At 51.7% G+C, this 19,623-nt stretch overlaps 2 protein-coding genes and 1 non-coding gene across 4 annotated transcripts; all 3 read right to left on the reverse strand.

Annotated features, from left to right (window-relative positions):
- Positions 1-1,649: 1,649 nt before the first annotated feature.
- supt16h (SPT16 homolog, facilitates chromatin remodeling subunit) lies at positions 1,650-11,079 on the reverse strand. The gene is made up of 24 exons (XM_028984864.1): positions 10,673-11,079; positions 10,002-10,094; positions 9,720-9,890; positions 8,864-9,016; positions 8,629-8,775; positions 7,727-7,878; positions 7,203-7,375; positions 7,029-7,119; positions 6,686-6,759; positions 6,210-6,322; positions 6,068-6,133; positions 5,877-5,975; positions 5,681-5,796; positions 4,661-4,814; positions 4,438-4,565; positions 4,077-4,339; positions 3,891-4,009; positions 2,957-3,195; positions 2,798-2,873; positions 2,542-2,711; positions 2,329-2,458; positions 2,119-2,245; positions 1,942-2,016; positions 1,650-1,784 (listed from the first exon to the last, which is right to left on the reverse strand). The coding sequence occupies exons 1-24, from the start codon at positions 10,736-10,738 to the stop codon at positions 1,681-1,683; spliced, it is 3,099 nt and encodes a 1,032-aa protein (XP_028840697.1). The 5' UTR covers positions 10,739-11,079; the 3' UTR covers positions 1,650-1,680.
- Positions 11,080-11,823: 744 nt separating this feature from the next.
- Positions 11,824-18,116, reverse strand: tox4b (TOX high mobility group box family member 4 b). 2 transcript variants are annotated; one of them, XM_028985164.1, is made up of 9 exons: positions 18,063-18,116; positions 16,111-16,179; positions 15,755-16,036; positions 15,402-15,662; positions 14,959-15,285; positions 14,788-14,868; positions 14,046-14,702; positions 12,934-13,079; positions 11,824-12,850 (listed from the first exon to the last, which is right to left on the reverse strand). In XM_028985164.1, the coding sequence occupies exons 1-9, from the start codon at positions 18,066-18,068 to the stop codon at positions 12,793-12,795; spliced, it is 1,887 nt and encodes a 628-aa protein (XP_028840997.1). In that variant the 5' UTR covers positions 18,069-18,116; the 3' UTR covers positions 11,824-12,792. The 2 variants fall into 2 exon arrangements, with proteins under 2 accessions (XP_028840997.1, XP_028840988.1); XM_028985155.1 differs by having other exon boundaries at positions 16,418-18,110.
- Positions 18,117-18,943: 827 nt separating this feature from the next.
- Positions 18,944-19,016, reverse strand: trnaq-uug (transfer RNA glutamine (anticodon UUG)). Its single transcript has one exon. It is a non-coding gene; the product is annotated as a tRNA-Gln (tRNA).
- Positions 19,017-19,623: the final 607 nt, after the last annotated feature.

Here is a 19,623-nt window from a genome sequence, read left to right on the forward strand (position 1 = left end):
TTGCATATTGTGATTAAGTTAATTATTTCCTGTAATGTACTGATAAACATTAGACTTTCATATATTTTAGATTAATTACACACAACTGAAGGCAGATCAAGCCTTCTATAGTTTTAATATTGATAATTTTTTGGCATGCCACGCCGCATTGAAGCAGTCATTTCTGCAAAAGGATTCCCGACCAAGTATTGAGTGCATAACTGAACATGGTAATTTGAAGGTTGACTTTTTCTTTGTATTAAAAACTTTTTTTTTTTTTTTAATTGGTCGGATGAGCTTTTTTGAGATAGGAATGTTGGGTTTTCATGAGCTGTATGCCAAAATTATCAATATTAAAACTATAAAAGGCTTGATCTGCCTTCAGTTGTGTATAATGAATCTAAAATATATGAAAGTGTAATGTTTATCAGTACATTACAGGAAACAATGAACTTTATCAAAATATGCTAATTGTTTGAGAAGGACCTGTATATAAACACAACGGTTTCTCCTTCTCAGAGGCTCTCGGGACGAACATTGGCCTTACAAAGCGCGAAGCCACTACATCTACCATGTTTATGGTCTAAAATCCTGCCATTTAGCCTTTGTTCATGCTCCACAACTGCATTTTCTTCTGTAGATTTTAATTCGGCCACATGCACGTTCGTGTGAATTTCAGGGCCCATTGTGTCACTTGACCATTGAAATTATTCAACACAAATGACCTTACATGGTGCTTACACATGATCAGAAAATAATTTCCATGACTTTTCAATTATTCAGGCACATTTTCCTGACCATTAGTTCACAGAAGCATTAAACATTGTTCTCGCGCAGTTTTACAAGAACACTTTTCTTCGTTATACATTGACGTTTTAAAACAATTTCAGTGACTTTTCCCATAAAGTTATTTCATATTCCAAAACTTGGAAAAGTCGTAGAATTTTTTCCAGGTTTCTAAATGACTGTAGGAACCCTGTTAATATTATTATGCATTTTAAACCTTTAACAGGACAGGAAAACATTAATAACGACAATACAAATAAAGAGTGTGCTACTTCAAAAGACAAACATTGAGCTCAATTTTTTATTTTATTAAAAAAAACTTCTTTGAATGAACAATACGAGTATCAATTTGAGAAAAAAAAATGTTGTGGATTGTGGGGGAGAAGAAAAAAAAAAAAAAAACCCTTCCCCTTTTCATCCACACATCAGTCCTCGGTGAAGAAGTGCCAGAAGATTTAGTGATGCTGGGACAGGAAACGGATCATAAAACACTTGGCAGAAAAGACCAACACTCCTCTAATCTTAGTGGGCTTTAGAAAAAGAGCTATCGAAAAAAAAAAAAAAAAAAAAAAAAAAAAGGAGAAAGTGTCCAATAAAACCCTGTTCTACACTCATGCCTGCACACACCTGAGAAATGCGCCGAGGAGGAATGAGACGAGAAAAACGAAATACGGGGAGTAGAAGAGTCGTTCACAATATTATTACCAACGAATGATACTCATCTACCACACGGGGGCGCCACAACTATATACAGAGTATGCATATAAACGCGTGAAGGTTGTGTACATCTCCAAGTGTGTGTGTGTGTGTGTGTGTGTACACAGGGAAAGGGCCACCAAATAAAACACATTTTGGCAGTGTGTGTGTGTGTAGATATTTATATATTTATAGATATATGTGGCAAGGGGGGGGGGTCTAGTGCCGCCGTTTCTTCTTGCTGCTGGGTGGGGGCACTGATGACCGTCCCCCCTTCCTCTTTCTGGAATTCTCCTCATCCTCATAATGGCTTTCTCGGTCCGCTACGAAAGTAAAGAAAAAAAAAAAATAGTAGTATATAAAGAATGGGGACAAATAAACAATATATCTCTCACACACACACACATAAAACAAACAATAAATGAGTAAAAGGAAAAAAAAAACCTTCGAATAATAAAAAAAAGATAGAGGGCCACAAACCTTTCCTGGCCTCTTCCTCCAGCTCATCCCAGTCCTTCCCACTCTCCTCATCACTGCCCAGAGACGCACTGTATTCTGCGGGAACAAGAGAATCGTGTCCATTCTTCCATATAAAAAAAAAAAAAAAAAAAAAAAGTCCTTAAATCCACGCAACTCCCCCCCCCCGCCAATGTTTACCAGAGTCCTCAGTTTCAGAGGAGTAGTCTTCGTCGCTGTCCTCCTCCTCCTCTTCCTCCTCGTCCGCTGAGGGGTTGAAGGTCTCGTCCTCCATCTCCGACTCGGAGTCTTCCTCGGCAGCGCTGCCCTGGGCGCAGGTATCGGTACTGTTTAAATTCCCGGGGACGCGAGGCGGGCGTGGCGCCGCGCCGCGGCCGACCGCGGACTCACCTCGCTCTCGGGGTCCAGGAAGGACCAGCCGCCCTGTTCGAAGAAGCCTTCCGGGTCGTCCACGATGGTCTTCATGATCTTCGTCCAGTTGAGCGACTGCACGCCCTCCGTGTACTTGATGTCGCAGGAGCTGAGGAGCAGGTGGTTACGGGAGCCGTGAGGCGGGGGGGAGGAGCCTAACCAACCGGCGAGAATGAGGGGGAGGAGCCTTACTTGAGCCACTCCTTGATCGGGTCAAGGGAGTTGACGGGCACGGCGTTGATCATGGTCACCTTCTTGCTGTAGTCCTTGTAGACGATGACGACGTCGAAGTTCTTCAAGTGGAACTGCACGCGCTCGAAGTGGACCAGCTCCACCTCGTCCAGCGTCACGACGAACGGCGGCTGCGGGGAAAGCGGGAGAAGCGAGAGCGTGATGGCCGCGAGGCGTCCCTTGAAAAAGAGTCCGTGTGGACCTCGAAGACACTCACCCACTCGGTGACGTTGCACAGAGCGCTGGACGTGGGCTGCAGAAGACACGTACTCCTGTAGGGCGCGCCCTGGAACCTACACACACACCAAAAGTCCGGACCTTCTAATCTCTCAATTCACTCCCGCACGTCAAAAAAAAGACGCCAGTCGTCCCTCACCCCAAGTCTCTGAAAGGGACCTCGAACTCCAGCTCCTCCTTGGTGAGCACCTCCACCTTCTCGATGAAGTTCTTGAAGGCCGACTTGAGCTTGTGGCGCATCTCGCGCTCCATCTGCTCGGCGTAGAGGTCGTCGCGGTCGTGCATGTGCTGGTGCTTGCCCAGGTCGGTGGTGATCTCGCCCACCTCCGTGTAGAACTGGACGTCCGTGTGCCGCTTCTTGCCGAACATGATGGCATTCTGCACACGGACAGAAGCGCGGCGGCTGAGAAAAAGGTGACGTTTCTCGCATGCGTCTAGATTTTACCGGAACGACCTGCTATACGAGTATTATACTCGCGGTACGACTACAGCTTCTGTCGGCTTGTCTTCATTTCATTCGTCAAACTGATGCGTCATTTCCATGTGTCACGTCCATATTCATTTTAGTCCAATCAAGTTTCAGTCGACTAAAAGCCTGAGCATTTTAGTCTTATTTTAGTCATCGAAAATTTTGACCACGCGTTCCATGTTCTTTTCCGCTTCAGAAAGTACCCGAAATTCTAATCAACGCGTCGTCTCGCCAAAAAAAAAAAAAAAAAACGGTACTAAAACGTGTCCGTTTACGTCGGCGTAAACGGACACGTTTTAGTACCGTTTCTTTTATTTTTTTTGCGACTCCAATTTAGTCTCAATATCACATGACTTGTTGACCAGCAATTACGTCTCGTTTCATTTCAGGCAAAAATGTAATTGACGTAAACACTAGCGCCAGCTAGGTAAGAAGTGAACGGTAGAATAATGTCCGCCATAACCGCTGTTGACTAGTAAATTGTGTTTGGTTGGCGTCGCTCGGATCCTAATTATAAATCGCACAAATTATTAGTATTAGATATTAAAAAAAAAAAAAAACATTTTTTTATGGTCTCCACCGTGGCTCCAAGACTAGTACCGACCTTGAGGTGGAAGTGCAGGACGATGATCATCTCGCCGTCGCAGGGCTGGAAGATGGCGTGCTTGATGTTGTTGTAGAGGATGTCCACCTTGTCGCCGCGCACCGACGTGAAGCGGAAACCTGGGACAGAGAGGACGCGGTTGGGTTGGGTTGGGTCGGGTCGTTCGTGGGTGCGGGGGGGCGTTACCGTTGGTGTGGGCCTCCAGGGAGCCCTGCATCCTCTTCTGGGCGATGTTGGGTCGGATGTACAGGTCTTTGAGCTTGGGGTTGCTGCGGTTCAGGTTGATGACCAGAGAGTCCTGCTTGACTATGCCCTCCTTCTCCTTCTCCTCCGCCTCGCGGGTCTTGTAGCGCTTCTGCACCTCCTTGATTATGCGGAACGCGTTCTGCAGGTTGGTGGACGGAACGGACGGATCACCGGGGGCTTTCAGGTTGGAGGCTCGGTACGTTCTGGTTTGAGAATTGAGACAAACTCACGACACTCAGTGGACCGGCACGTCGCAGAAACAAAAAGAAATCTCATAAAATTCGTGTCCACCTGTACTTACATTTCTTTGACGAAAGTAGCGTCGGGGTTGGGGAAGGTGTTGCCTTCATGTCGACCGAGGGAGCTGCCGGGAACGTAGAAGTTTATCCTCAGGTACGTGTAGTCTCCTTCCACTGACATGCTGATGTTCTGCACGCAGAGAGAAGCCATTTTAATATCTTACCAGACGTGTCCACCAACTACGGATACGTAGATACGTAACGAGACGTGGTCCAATGACCTACCTTGATGGTGGCGATGTGAAACGGCGTGGCGATGCCGAACACCGGCATGATGACGGTCTCGTACTTCTTATCGATGAAGATCTTCATGTCTCGGATGTCCTTCTCCCGGGGCATCTGGGACACGTTTTTGTACGACACGTTTGACTTCCTGGCCCTGGTGGACAGAAACGGTGTCTGATCCAGTCAAGCTGCGCATGGCATTTACCAGACGCCTTTACAATCAGTAGTTACGGGGACAGTCCCCCCCCGGAGACACTCAAGGTTAAGTGTCTTACTCAGGGACACGATGGTAGTAACCGGCGCTTGACCTGCTGCTTCCTCTCTGCTGGTTGGTCAGATGTATCGCCGCGGGGACAACGAGAGTAAAAGCGGGAACCAGAGCCGCCGTGAGTGTGACGCGACGTGACAGAAGTAGATTTACGCAGGCCGGCTGTTGCCCCGGCGATTTTATTTAGCACTTCATTCAAAACGGAGACTTCGAAAACGCAGCGCGGCTACGCCAGGGCCGGGGCCGCCGAAGGCGAACGCCATTCCACAGGAGGAGGCGCGCCTCCATCATACGGAGCTGCCATCAAGTCACGCGGCAGCGCCGGGTCCCGGTCTGACTCGGTACGCGTTCTCACCGGGCCATTTGTGGGTCTCGGTGCTTAAAAAGTAAAGTGAAGTGATTGTCACTTGTGATACGCAGCAGCACAGCACACGGTGCACACAGTGAAATTTGTCCTCTGCATTTAAACATCACCCTTGGTGAGCAGTGGGCAGCCATGACAGGCGAGCAGTGTGTGGGGACGGTGCTTTGCTCAGTGGCACCTTGGCGGATCGGGGTTCGAACCGGCAACCTTCTGATTACGGGGCCGCTTCCTTAACCGCTAGGCCGCCGCTGCCGCACATGCAGGATTATCGGTCAGAAGTGGGATTGTTGATTGGTGTGATGAATCGATCTTTATAATTTGCACCATACAGTAATATTAAACAGAAACGAATAGAAGAGCTGAGACTCGAGTCCGAATCGCCCCTCACTTCTGGATCTGCTGCTCCCCCTTCTGCTCGGTCAGGCGCCGCTTGGCCTCCTCGTTCATCTGATTGGCCAGTTCCTTCTGGTGGGTCCGCCGCTTCTCCTCAGCGGTCATCTCATTCTGGCCGACAGTGGAAGACGGGGAAGTAAAAACCACGGAACACGCAGAGACGCGTAGAAGAACGTCTCACAGACACACACCCTGGTTCTGTCCGTCAGGAGAGCTGCTCCACGCGCTCCTTTCCCAAGAAGCTCCTCGGCATCGTCTGCCTCTTCCTCATCGTCTTCCTCGTCTTCAGCCTAGATAAAATATATTTAAAAAAAAGGCCAAAGGACAGCGGTCAGCGAGTCGCCACCATCACCACACAGGAAAGAGAGGGCAGAACGTTCACCTTCAGGAAGATGCCGACGTTCTTTATCTTCTTCTTCACTGGCGTGAGAACAGTGGCAGGGTCCTCCTGTCACACAGGAGAAGGAACACGCGTGAGAACCAGGAGACGTTTCTGGACAGCAGTGCTGGAGGTGGCGACTCACCTCGTTGATCTGCACGGTGTCACCGAGGAACAGGGCGTACTTCTTCTGCTCCTCCTTCTTCCCCTCCTTATTGGTCAGATCGGCCAAACCCAGGCTGATGCTCAACACCATGCCTGCAACGAACGAGATGGGTTCCAGGGTTCACGGCAATAAATTAAAAGGTCCCAAACATGTCTTTTAATTATTTACAATTTTTTGCAGAGGGGTGGGAAATTCTCTGGGAGGCAACCTTCCCCCTTGTGATGTCAAAAGGGGGACAAATTCCAGATCTGACTGTTCTCGCGAAGCCGAGTGACCAAAGCACTTTTTATACAATGGGGGACCGTTAATAAACCCCATGGGAACACCGGAGATTTCACCCTCCCCCCTGACTAAAAGACTAAACATTGTGTCTCCTACCTGTACAGTCTGTATTACGTAAAATGTGTCAATACACGGAAAAAAAAAAAACGTCATAAACCGCTGCCTCTGCTCACCCTTCTTCAGCTTGTATTGGTTCTTGGTGTTGAGAACCAGCGTTCCTTCTCGGAATTCAATGCCCATCACAAACCTGTAAGACACAACAGCTTTACAGGCATCTGTTTAAAAGTTAAAAAGCGAGCTTTATTGCACTTTCAGCTACATACGACGTTTCTCCACTTAAACAACATCACATACTGACAAAGTGTCCGACAAAGATAAAAATATTAAATATAAAACACAAGTAGTGTGTGTGTGTGTGTGTTCAGGTGTCTGATAGTCTGTGGAAAGAAGATATTTGTACAGTCTGGCAGTGAAGGCCCGAATGCGTCAGTACCGGCGTGTGTGAGCTCCACCCACCCGAGGTTCTTGGTGAGTTTGCTCAACATGTCCGGCTTCTCCTTCTTCACAAAGTCCACCAACACGTTGTAGGCGTCACACAGCTTCACCCCTGCGGACCGGAACTCGGTCAACCACCGACTCTACAAAAACACGTGCGCCAAAAAAAAAAAAAAACGCTCTGGGCTTCCTCACCATGCTTGAGCTCTTTCAGCAGGTTCTCCTCCACCTGCAGCAGGAAGTTGTAGTTGTCCTGCATCTCCTGGGTCGGGTCCACCATGAGCGTCCTCACCAGGTTGGAACAGTACGACTTGTAGCGGATGCCCATGGCACAGGTGATGGCGCCGAAGTGCATGTGGTTCTTGTCGCTGCGCGTAATTTACACGATCAGCCGATCAAACACACTTACACAACATTCCATTCAAATATAAATACATTTTGCCAAACTGGACAGAAATACATTTAAAAAAAATTTACATTTACAGCATTTATGAGACGCCCTTATCCAGAGCGACTTACAATCAGTATTTACAGGGACAGTCTCCCTGGAGCAATTTAGGGTTAAGTGTCTTGCTCAGGGACACAATGGTATTAAGTGGGATTCGAACCCGGGTCTTCTGGTTCATAGGCGAGTGTGTTACCCACTAGGCTACTACCACCCTACTACTTTAAAAAAGAAGGAACCCGGTGGCCATGGAAACGGGCTCATGTGACCTCACCTGACCACGCTGAATTTAAGGCTGTAGTTGCCGCCGCTCTGGATGATCGGCGGGTAGCACATCTCCACCGTGGAGGGGTCCACACCGCCCAGGTACTTCCTGTCCTCGATGGCCTTTTCCACGGATTCGGCTAGCTTGCTGTGACGCACTTTCTGCAAGGACACGGACCGCATTAAAACCATAAAAAGTCACAGGTTCAAACTTTTAGCTTTTATAATCGATCTTGTTGGTGCCCTAACGCTGCATCTGACGTCTCTTTCTGAAATTCAGCCGTGGTGCAGAATCGCAGCCACTTTGACCCAGTCCCACAACCAGATTTCCCAGGATGCACCGCTTCGCCGTCTGTAGCTTTAAATGCTAATGAGGAGGAGGGAGGCGGGACGAGGAGGAAGCGGCCTACAGAAGTTGAGGGGGCGTTCGCGGAAATGACGTCGCCAACGCCGTTCACCCACAACGACGGTGGGTGCAAACTAGAAGTCGTGTTGCCGTTTTCCCAGAACAAAACCGTCTTGCGTGACGGTACTAAAAAAAAAAAAATGTAATTAATTTGCGCTCGTTTTTTTTTTTTTTACACCTGATCACTGTTTCGTGCTTCACACGTTTGGAAGCCATGACGGTGGGTGGAAATAATGTTTCAGGGGAGGGGCGGGAAATTCTCCGGCCAGAAAAAGCATGAGAAACGGGAGGTAACCGTTCCCCTTATGATGTCACAAATTCCAGATCAGACCGTCTGAGCCGCCGCTCTCGGAACGGTGAAGCACAACGACAAAAACGCTCTTTACACCGATCGGCATTTCTAGCCATAGACGGGCCAGAAATGTTAAATCATCTCGCATTTTCACGTCAGGGGACTTTCACGTCTGAGTGCCTCCAAGGGGACAGTCATGTAAAATGTCCTCTACCTCATCAGCGTCCACGATCTCCATCACCCGCTCCTTGAAGAACTTTGAGAAGACGTCGCTGGTGATGGCCGCGGCCCGCTTCATCAGCGCCAGCTCGCCGTCCTCCTTCACCGCCATGGTGTAGGCCACCACGGCGCTGATGTCCACCTGGCCGCAGAGACACGCGACTCAGGGACGTCAGCACGGCAACCCGAGGCCCAATCACAGACCCCCCCCATTCAAGCAGACACCATACCTTCTCCAGGCCCTCGGCGGTGATCGCGTCGTTCCAGCTCTTCATGTACTCCCCGGGGAACTTGTCCTTGATGAAGACGCCCACCGCTCGACCCTGTTTACTGGCGCGGACGGCCTCCACCATCTTCTCAAAGTTGGCCTTGTTGCTCTCGTTCTGAGGCGGGAGGGAGAGAAGAACGCGAGATAAAGAGATGAGCGCCGCACACCAGCTTTTAATATCAGTTTTATCGTCCCGGGGTCACGGAAAGGGCGTGTCACGAATCCCTGAGGGTCTCCTGCAGATCGGACCTTCTGAAGCGTCGCGTGAAAGACATTATGTGCCATGCCGTGCAATCGCCTTCTATCTGCGATTACAGGGGACTGTCCCTGTAACTACTGATTGTAGAAGTCGCTCTGGATAAGGGCGTCTGGTACATGCACGGCTCACTGAAGGTCCCCCGTCATGAAAACGTCACTTGGTGAGACGGTCTAACGTTAACACGGGTCCCCCCCTGCAGCGGCTAGAAATGGCGAAACGACGCGAAGTCAGCTTCGGTCATTCTGACAGTCGGATCTGGAATTTGTCCCCGCATGGCTACGCGGACACCGCATCCGAAGTCTCTTTGCGGGAATTCCAGAGAGCGGCGTTCGCGTAACCATACGGGGGACAAATTCCAGATCCAGATCAGCTCTCCTCCTCACCAGCATTTAAAGCCGCAGACAGTGGCTGTAATTCCCGCAAAGAGACTTCGGATACGGTGTTGGGGGACCAACAAGACCGACATAAAAACGACCAATAAATAAATCAAATGTTTGAGGACACCGCGTGCATGAAATATAGTAGGACGGCATCGTGGGACATGTGTGGCGTGGCGGACCTTCTCCCTGACGAGCAGCGTGATGGGCGGCAGGCCGTTGGCGTTCTCGTTGCCCTTGGTGACGGCGACCTGCTTCAGGAACTCCACCTTCTTCTTGCTGGCCAGGAAGAGGATCTTGCTCTCGCAGAAGACCATGATGGTGTCGGTGAGCTCGTACCCGAAGAGCCAGGTCTGCAAGAACAGAAAAAAAGGTCGGCGGGGTCCGTCAGTAACAATAATAATAATAACAACAGCGATAATAATATTAATGGCGGTGATGAGATAAACGAGCCCGTTCGGTACCTGCAGGGCGGTGGATTTGGCGTAGACGATCTCTTCGTCCACACCCACAGACACCACGATGGCATCCACCTTGCCGAACTCGTCCTCCCCTTTCTGTACGTTCATAAGAAAGTAACATCGAAATAAAAGCTTTAGCGAGTTTTGGGTCCGCGGCGGTTCTAGAAAAGCCGCTTCTATCGAACGCAACGTTTAGAGCCGCCAGAAGGAAACTCTTCGACAAAAACCATCCGGCGGCTCCTCGTCAGAGACGCACGCCGGGACACACGGGCTTTTTCTCGGGGAAACGTGGAGATGTTGGCATCTCTTGGTCTACTGGCATCGATTAAAGATCACATCGGCTCGCCTCCGTGGGTTAAATAAGAGACGGACGCGCCAAAAAAAACCCCAAGAAATCTAAACGAGAAAACGCGAACAGACAATAAGTTAGCATCTGAGCTAACGCGGCTAACGTCAGCGGCGCTAAGCTAGCGAGGCTAACGCCGTCGAGCCGCCGCTAAAGCCCGGGAGGCGGCGGCGCGACGTGCCAGGCCGGACGGAAGAGCGGCCGGGTTTGTCCCTGGGACGAGAGACACGCCGCGGACCGGGGACGCTCGGACGCTGGTCGGCGACCGACGAGGCCGCGGCTCCCGAGTCCCGGCGCGGCACGGCGGCGCAACAAAAGGCGAACGCACCTTCCAGTTGGCGTACAGGCGCTTGATCCGGCGGTAGTACGCCTCCTTGTCCAGGTTCACCGCCATGTCGGCTGGCGCGTCGTGCCGAGCTCCGGCGGCCGGCTTCGGGGCAGGCCGGACGTCCTCTGCCGCTCACACGCACACTTGCCGCGCCTCGCCGTGCTACGCTAGCCCGCTGCCTGCTCGCTCCACTTTGATTCTCGCTTTTTTTTTTATCGCCGACCGCTTCCCGGAAGCATAAAACTCTCGATCGTCGTTTGATTAAAAAAAATATTAATATTAACACGATAAACAACCAAAAAGCGTTTCGTTTTTTGTTGTTTTTTTTTTTTTATAAAGCGCCTCGGACGAGAGCCATCTTTACACGCATGCACCCGAACGCACTGTTGTGTTTCTACTCCTCCTCCTCCTCCTCCTCCTCCACTACGCGCATACGGACCGTATAATTAACCCCCCTCCTCTCTCTCTCTTTTTTCCCCTCCTCCCGCAGCCCACTCCATCCCTCCTGCCTACAGGGCGGAGAAACTTTATTCGTTTTGTTCGCGGACCGCGTCCGCGTTTCTTTTACGTGCTTTATTATTATTGTTATTGTTGTTATTATTATTATAAAAAATGTTTTACTCCCCCCATGGACGCCTGCCGCCGTGCGCGGGTTTTATTGACGTCTGGCGAGGCCCCGCCCCCTCCGCGTCACGTGGGCCCCCTCCCTCTTCCCGCCTTCGCGCGGTTTTCCCGCCAGCGATTTTTTTTAAAGAGAACGTATAGGGCGCCCTGGTATTGAGAACATTTTCGTTTACGGCATTTACCAGACGCCCTTATCCAGAGCGACTTTCAATCAGTAGTTACAGGGACAGTCCCCCCCTGGAGACACCCAGGGTTAAGTGTCCTGCTCAGGGACACGATGGTAGTAAGTGGGGTTCGAACCTGGGTCTTCTGGTTCATATGGCGTGGCTCCTACCAGAACAGATTTCAAGGCAAAAAGAAACCACACACACAGCTTTTTTTTCTCTTTCTTTTTGCATTTTATTTCTGAGCACAGCCCATCCACAAGGTTTCCGATCCCAGACAAACGCATCGGCCAGTTTCAGTTCACGATTTCCTATGAGTTCTTCGTCTCGACAAACATTTATTATCATTGCGGTCATTTAAAAAAAAAAAAAAAAAAAAAAAAGACATTGACCCATCTTTAAAAAGTGTCTGCCCTCCCGACACGTTAAAAATTCCCGCTTCCGGTTCTGCTGTTAAGTGTAGCCAGCCACGAGAGTAGCTGTTTTAAATGTACACGGTGCGAGACGTAGTCTAGGGCCGGAGTCTACAGGCGTCGAATGGGCTAAATTTCACATCCCTAACGTGCACAAGATCATGTCTACGGCTTTATTATTCCGAAAAGCGTGTTCTCATACGGTTCATCACGAAACAACGAAAAGCGCGACGTTCCAGTTTCCAAATGTCCTTAAAAACAGACCCTTCTCGGAAACGTACTAATGATAATAAAAATAAAATGTAAAAATGCTGCAACATTAAAATAAATTCACTATTGCCGTCTACACAGGGCTGGGCAACACGCGTTTCTGCACTCACGTCACAAACGTTAAAACTCGGTAGGGACGTGCGGTCATGGCGGCTACGAAAGAAATGTTGCTCGTGCAACGTGATCCGAATCCGCAGTCACAAGTTGTAACAAGCGGCGTTTAAAAGAAACATTTTCGAACCATTTCATCCGCAGAGCACGTTACGTTTTCATTACGAAAAGAACCAATGAGAGTTGGCGGAGTTGACAATCGTCTCAGAAACCCTCGTAAGAAAAAGGCAGGTATCGGTCCGATTCGTAACTCCCGGCGCGTCCCTATCTCATCCGGCATTTTTAATAAATATCGTTGGCGAAAACGTGTTGCATTCGTGGTGCCGTGTAAGCCCAGCCCTGGTTCCACGGAGGCCAATGACGGACCGCGCCGCCGCGAGGGGCGGACCCACGGGCGCGTTTTTTCGAACAGGAAATTGAATTCACACTTATTGTGTGCTGGAATGCATAAGCCAATCAAAACCAACCAAAATCTGTCCACCCAAGCTCTCCGTCTGTCCAGGCTCGGCGCCGTCCCCGTCCCCGCGCCGGGCCTTCCTTACGTGACCGTGGCGGAGTTCTGCCCTCGGATGGCGCACCAAGCCATGAACACGTCCCTGGGAGAGAGAGAGAGAGAGAGCAACGTTAACGGCACGCGATGACCTCCAGGCGTGGGCGGTCCGGGGGCGCGGCCTTGTACCTGCAGTGCGTGGCCACGCACTCGTTGCTGCAGTACTCCCGGTCCCAGTCCTTGCTGTCCACCGGCGGGTTGTTGCAGCCCGCCCGCACGCACACGCCGGGGACGGAGGCGTCCGGCCCCGGGGACACGTTCAGCTCCACTTCCATCTGGTGGGACGGCAGAACCAGACAAGAACTTTATTAGTGCGACGCGGACGGTATCTGCATTGATGCCGCGCAGTTGGGAGAGCGTCAGACTGAAGATCTAAAGGTCGCCGGTTCAATCCCGGGTTTCGGCAAAGCTAGTTATGCAATTTCGGGGTGGTAGTAGGTGGTAGTAACACACTCGCCTATGAACCAGGTTCAAACCCCACTTACTACCATTGTGTCCCTGAGCAAGACACTTAACCCTGAGAGGAGACGAAGGAACCCCACATTTACTACCCCCGAGGGTGGCTGGTCATGCGATAATTGCCCGTATCATTTTCGCAGCACGTGGACCGTCTCTGGACATCTCTCGTCTCACAGGAGTTAGCGTGGCTAAACTCTCCGTACACGTTATCGTGTTGGGTAGTGTCGGTTTGGAGGCGTGGCTAAACGCTCCGCACTCGTTGGTCTAGAGGCGTGGCTAAACTCTCCGCACTCGTTGGTCTAGAGGCGTGGCTAAACTCTCCGCACTCGTTGGTCTAGAGGCGTGGCTAAACTCTCCGCACTCGTTGGTCTAGAGGCGTGGCTAAACGCTCCGCACTCGTTGGTCTAGAGGCGTGGCTAAACGCTCCGCACTCGTTGGTCTAGAGGCGTGGCTAAACTCTCCGCACTCGTTGGTCTAGAGGCGTGGCTAAACTCTCCGCACTCGTTGGTCTAGAGGCGTGGCTAAACTCTCCGCACTCGTTGTTGTGTTGGGTTGTTAGGCGCTCGGTTAAATGACTTGTGATAAGTGCGCTACCTTTTGAGCCTCCGGACAATTTCACCTTCTCCCCGCTCTGAGCTGGGGGCGGGGCCTGGAGGACGGGCACTCAAACACCGTGGTATTGGTCCCCGGTATCGGGGGACTTTTTATCGAGTTAGAGTACTTTAGAAAATGTGGTATCGAGGTACCCGTCGCACGAGTGTATACGTTAAAAGCGAACGTACCCCTTCTTCGTGCTCCGCCACGAACTCTGCCGTCGGGGAGCTGGCCGTAACAATGGCGGCGGCCTGCGCCACCTCCACGGTCAGAGCTGGGGTGGAGGAGACCGCGGCGCTTAAGGAGGCGGCGGCCTGCGCAGCGGTGACGATGATGGGCGCGTCCATCTGCAGGGTGGCGGGGACTATCTTGATCTGGAGGGGCGGTGGCGCAGTGGCGACCGAGGACGCGAGTCCTCCGGCGGCCCCGCGGGGCTTGGCCTGCAGAGGGGGCGGAGCCGTGGAGTGCACCATCTGCTGCAGGCGTGGCGGAGGGGGCGTGGCCTTCTGCATCTGCAGGAGGGGAGGTGGCAGGCGAGCAGCGCCCAGCGTGGTGGCGACCAACGTCGCCACGGACGACGCAATTGGCTGCTTGATGATCTTGGTGACGGTGGGCAGGGCCACGGGGGCGGGCGGGGACTTGTGGGCGCTGGTGCGAGAGCGCGTGGTGACCTGTGGCAGGTCCGAGATGATGTTGGAGGTGCAGATGTTGGTGATTGTGTTGTTGTCCGGCGCGTGCTGCGGAATGCGGGGTGAGCGCGAAATGGCCAGGGGCGGGGTCTCAAGCTCTGGCGCTGCAACTGGAGGCGGCGGGGAGGGGGCGGAGTCCAAAACCTCAATAGTGGGCTGTAAGGAAACACATGAACGCACAGTCAACGTTGCCCTCACACATAGCCCAATCAGCAAACGGCAGCGGGGCGGGGCCTCTCACCTGAGAGATCTGACTGGCTCGATAGGCTGCCAGCGCCTTCAGATATTCCTTCTTGGCAGCTTCCGTCTTCCGTTTATACACCTGGGAGCAACGCGGAAACGCACGATGTCCGTTTCAATTCCACCTCCTGCTGACCCAACGTTCAGACAACGTTCAGAGAGCGTTACGCACCTGCTTCTGCTCCTCGCCCAGGCTGTCCCACATGGAGGCCACGATCTTGGACACCTCGCCGAACGTGGCGTTGGGGTTCTGGCCCTTGATGGCCGCCTGCGTGTCCCTGAAGAACAGCGCGTACGCCGACACCGGTTTCTGGGGCTCGTTGGGGTCCTTCTTCTTCTTCGTCTTCTTCCCCCCGGCCGGGCCCACACCCACCCGCCGCTGCATGGCCGGGGACGTGCCGGAGGCGGCGGCGGGGACGTGGGACTCCGACACGGAGGGGCTGAGAGAAATGACCGCCGGGGAGACGGCGAGGGACACCGGCGAGTCCACCAGTACGCTCTTCCGGGCCAGAGCGAGGGGGCACGTGTGGGCGCCAGGAACAAAAGAAGACGATTAGTGTCAAGTACGCACAAGCCGCTCTGACCCCAGATGAAAGAAAAGAAGAAGGAACTGACTCGTCTGAAGTCGTCCATGTCGTCGTCCTGGAGAGATTCTGCGGGCGAGGCATTGGCCGACAGGGGCTGGTCAGGTGACTGCGAGCGGGGCAGAATGGCCCCGCCCCCGAGGCTGAGGCCGAGCTGCGCGCTCAGCTCTGACTGGTCGATGGTCGTGAGCTGGTTGTGACCCAGGAGTGCATGGTTCATGTCGCCGAGAGGAACGTCAATGGTCATGGGGGAGGAGCTACTGAACTGGGAGCCAATGGGATGGCCAAGGTCCTGCAGAGGGACACGTTTCAACAAAATTACACGTGAAAGCCGTTAGCCAATAGCTATCGAGTCTCAGAGACAACTTTAGCACCGGTCCTCACCATGCTCAGGGTGGAGCCCAGCAGTGTGGCCCCTCCCTGCTGGCTCACCACGCCCAGACTCAGGTGCTCCAGGCCCTGCGTGGGGGGGCTGACGAAGGTGGAGGCGAAGGAGGGGTCATCTCCGCCGACCACCGCGTTCCGCGGGACCCCCCCGGCCGGCCCGGCGTCCGACAGCTCGCCGAAGTGCGAGACGACGTCCGAGACCCCCAGCGCCGGGTCGGGGTCCAGCGAAATGGGCGGAATCTCGAACTCTTCATCTCCCAGGCTGGGGGTGTGGAACGTCTGCAGCAAAAAAAAGCGTCTTTTAAACAACGCGACAACTACGGGCAGAACTAGAGGACCGACTCGGGTCCTACCTCAGAGGACGTGAGGAACGGGTGGCCTTCGCCAGCGATGGTCAAGTAGTTGTCACTCCCTCCCGGGAACTTAAAAACAAGACAAAAAGGGCAAAGCTGAGTCTTCGGAACGTTCCAGCTGAGTCCTGGGGGCCTGCCGCCTTTAAAAGGAGGCGTGGCTTAACCCGAGACCTACCGCTATGGTAGACCTCCAGGACCAGATCTTTAGCCTCTGTTATCAGCATCACGCGTTTTAAACGGGACAATTAGCTATGGAAGCATTTATTAGGAAGCATCATTAGCTGGTTCTGGATCCCCAAAAGGTCACCTTGTTGACGGCATCGAATCCATTGAAGGGCTGCGTGTCGAGGAACTCCGGGTCGTCGGGCTGCCCGCTGCCGTCCCCGAGATCCGAGTAAAAATTCAGGTCCATGGCGCTGTTCCGCACCGGAAAGGTCCCGGCCTCGCCCGGGTCTCCGCGAACGCGAGTTTACTTCAGGCGAGACGACGACGACGACTCGACGGCACCAGGCTAACCAGCGCCCCGCTCAGCCGCACGGGGAGAGCCGAGCCCCGGCCCTGCGCATACCGGTGCACGGTACCGACGAGAACCGCACCAAACGCGACGCTGCGCCGGAACGACGGCACGGCGCGCCGCGGGGTCGAGTTCCCGAGTTCCGAAGCGCCTCGTTAGCTTCCCCGACGGCGTTGTGCCTGGCACTCGTTTCTTCGGCAGCGCCAAATCTCGCGAGATGCGGCTGCCGTGTCGTGTTGCCAGGTCCGCTGAATGTAGGTGGGTAGGCTGCTTTGTCTGCCTACGTCACTTCGCGTATAAAACCTTTCTAGAAATACAACTAATTTATTCGTATTCGTGTTTCGAAGCAGGCACGTTTCTCGACACATCAACCAACCAAAGAAATACATTTGCGATTATTGGAAATACATTTACAACAATGACAATTCCATAATGAAAAAAAAAAAACATTTCTTCCATCCAAAACCAACTTAATAAATGTATTAATTATTGACTATAATACGACTCCCGCAGAATTTTATTCATTTTTCAGGTCTTTAAAGGTTTCATATTATTTACCAAAAATTGCTTGTAAAAGCTGATTTGGCAACACTAATCTGTGGACTGGATTATACAAAAAGGATGGGTGGCACAGCTTCAGCGTTAACAAAATGCCACAAACACACTCCCCAATCACAAACTCAGCTGGCGCACACACATGCTCAACGACTGCTGTAAAAACATTCGAGTTCGGACAAACCCACAGACACGAGACGTCCGGCGTAAAACGTCCCGATCCCCGACACCCCCCTCTCCGCAAGCACAATGGATCTGTCCACGCAGGGTTCGTAGGTGCGAGGAGCTGATGAATGAGCCTTCTGAACGTTATCACTAAAATACTAATTAGTCTCAATAAAAAAAAAACTTTACATAATAAATAAAACAACTTTCCACAAGTCTTTGTATAAGGGTGAAGGGCAAATCACCTTAAAGTTGGCTGTTGACCGACATAAACTATATAAAATGAATATAAAGTAAATGGCGGCAGGTGGACACGTTAAACCAGCATTCTTCTCACTGGCCTCTTACGTACGAAGCGTGAAGTGAGAAAATGAAGCGCACGGTAGAGGATAAACGCGACACGGACCGACCATAATGTTTGCACGGGTCTGGGAAGAAAGGTGAATTAACTGGTGAAAGGTGGGTGGGTTGAATAGAATTAAAAGTAAAACAACAGCTGACTGCCACCCGTCACCGACTCGCCGGAATACGGAAGTTGGGCGGCCATGGCTCTCGGGATCGTGTTTTATGTTTAGTTTTTTTTTAATGTATTTATTATTGGGTTTCTTTTCAACGTTGCTGGTTACAACGTGTCCGGAAGCCGGCGCCCGATTCGGTGCTTGGGGCGATTAAGAGGGAGGAAGGAGCGCCGGAGGGCAGCTTGCGGCTTGCTTCTTACCTCCATACTCGCTCCCTCACGCCGCCTTCGCCGCCTTCACCACTCACAACATGGCGCCCACTTCCGGTCTGTGCCCCGGAAGTGACGCACTTTGAGGCAAACTCCGAACAGCAAAACGTACTATAAAAGTCTAACACAACGAGCCACAATTAAAAAAAAACGAATACAACGAAATAAATAACTAAATTGGTTTAATTTAAATGGTTGGTAGGGTAGAAGACCACAAAGTCCCAGGTTCACAACCCACTTACTACCATTGTGTCCCTGAGCAAGACACTTAACCCTGAGTGTCTCTAGGGGGGGACTGTCCCTGTAACTACTGATTGTAAGTAGCTCTGGATAAGGGCGTCTGGTAAATGCAGGAAGTGAAAATCCAGTTTTTAAAGCGATGTGTTGGAAATAAGAGAAGCGGTTCTAATGTGAAACTACATGGCCCAACTGTATTCCAAGGAATTGAAACTCATGGATCTGTAACTATCTGTACCCCAAATCCGCTTCAGTGGTGACCTAGTGGGTTAGGAAGCAGACCCGTAATCAGATTCAAACTGCCAAGGTCCCCCTGATCAAGGTCCCGTCCTTCACACACTGCGCCTGTCATGGCTGCCCACTGCTCACCAAGGGTAGTGAAATAGTGAAAGTGAAGTGATTGTCACATGTGATACACAGCACACAGTGCACACAGTGAAATTTGTCATCTGCATTTAACGCATCACCCTGAGTGAGCAGTGGGCAGCCATGACAGGTGCCCGGGGAGCAGTGTGTGGGGACGGTGCTTTGCTCAGTGGCACCTTAGTGGCACCGTGGCGGATCAGGATTCGAACCGGCAACCTTCTGATTACAGGGCTGCTTCCTTAACCGCTTGGCCACCACTGCCCCAAAATCAACCACGAAGGGACTCAAACCCTCAATCTTCTGATCCAAAGTCAGACACCTTATCCATTAGGCCACGTGGTCGTTTGATGGTTAAAAGCAGAGGACACGTATCACTGTGCTCATGGAAGGTTGGTAGTGGCGTAGTGGGTAACATACTCGTCTATGAACCAGGCGACCAAAAGTAAAAGATATATATTTTATCAGAGAAAAAAACTACAGTAATTTTACTATAAAAACTTTACCAACTTTTACCCCAGGGGACCATCCGCCACCTGAGCAAAGCACCGTCCCCACACACCGCCTGTCATGGCTGCCTACTGCTCACTCAGGTTGATGGGTTAAATGCAGAGGACAAATTTCACCATGTGCACTGTGTGCTGTGCTGCTGTGTATCACGTGTGACAATCACTTCACATCATCAGGAGCAAAGCCCAGGAGTTGTAATGACATCACATCAAAGTCGTGTTTTGCCACTTTCATGTTGAAGTATAATTACAGGAGCGTGTGTGTGTGTGTGTGTGGGGACATGTGTGTCCTGGAGAGCTGGAGGGTTCTCGTGGCCGTGAGCAAGGCCTTGGACTTGACCGTGGGCAAGTGGGCAGCAGTGGCTAGCTGCTTTCAGGCGTGGTGGCTTGTTTTTGCCCATTCCCTTGGTGTGTTCCCCTTTTTCCCTACCCTTGGTGTCCAT

The sequence above is a fragment of the Denticeps clupeoides genome, chromosome 1 (assembly GCF_900700375.1).
Source record: "Denticeps clupeoides chromosome 1, fDenClu1.1, whole genome shotgun sequence".
In the NCBI taxonomy this organism is placed as follows: domain Eukaryota; kingdom Metazoa; phylum Chordata; class Actinopteri; order Clupeiformes; family Denticipitidae; genus Denticeps; species Denticeps clupeoides.

Excerpts from the sequence above, each read along its gene's own strand:
- supt16h (XM_028984864.1), bottom strand. The coding sequence starts at position 10,738 with ATGGCGGTGAACCTGGACAAGGAGGCGTACTACCGCCGGATCAAGCGC. Across the intron at positions 6,134-6,209 it reads ACACCGTGCAGATCAACGAG|GAGGACCCTGCCACTGTTCT; the intron begins GTGAGTCGCCAC and ends CCTGTGTGACAG. Across the intron at positions 2,459-2,541 it reads CCGATCAAGGAGTGGCTCAA|CTCCTGCGACATCAAGTACA; the intron begins GTAAGGCTCCTC and ends CCTGCTCCTCAG.
- tox4b (XM_028985155.1), bottom strand. The coding sequence starts at position 16,522 with ATGGACCTGAATTTTTACTCGGATCTCGGGGACGGCAGCGGGCAGCCC. Across the intron at positions 16,037-16,110 it reads CGTTCCTCACGTCCTCTGAG|ACGTTCCACACCCCCAGCCT; the intron begins GTAGGACCCGAG and ends TTTTTGCTGCAG. Across the intron at positions 12,851-12,933 it reads TGCGTGGCCACGCACTGCAG|GGACGTGTTCATGGCTTGGT; the intron begins GTACAAGGCCGC and ends TCTCTCTCCCAG.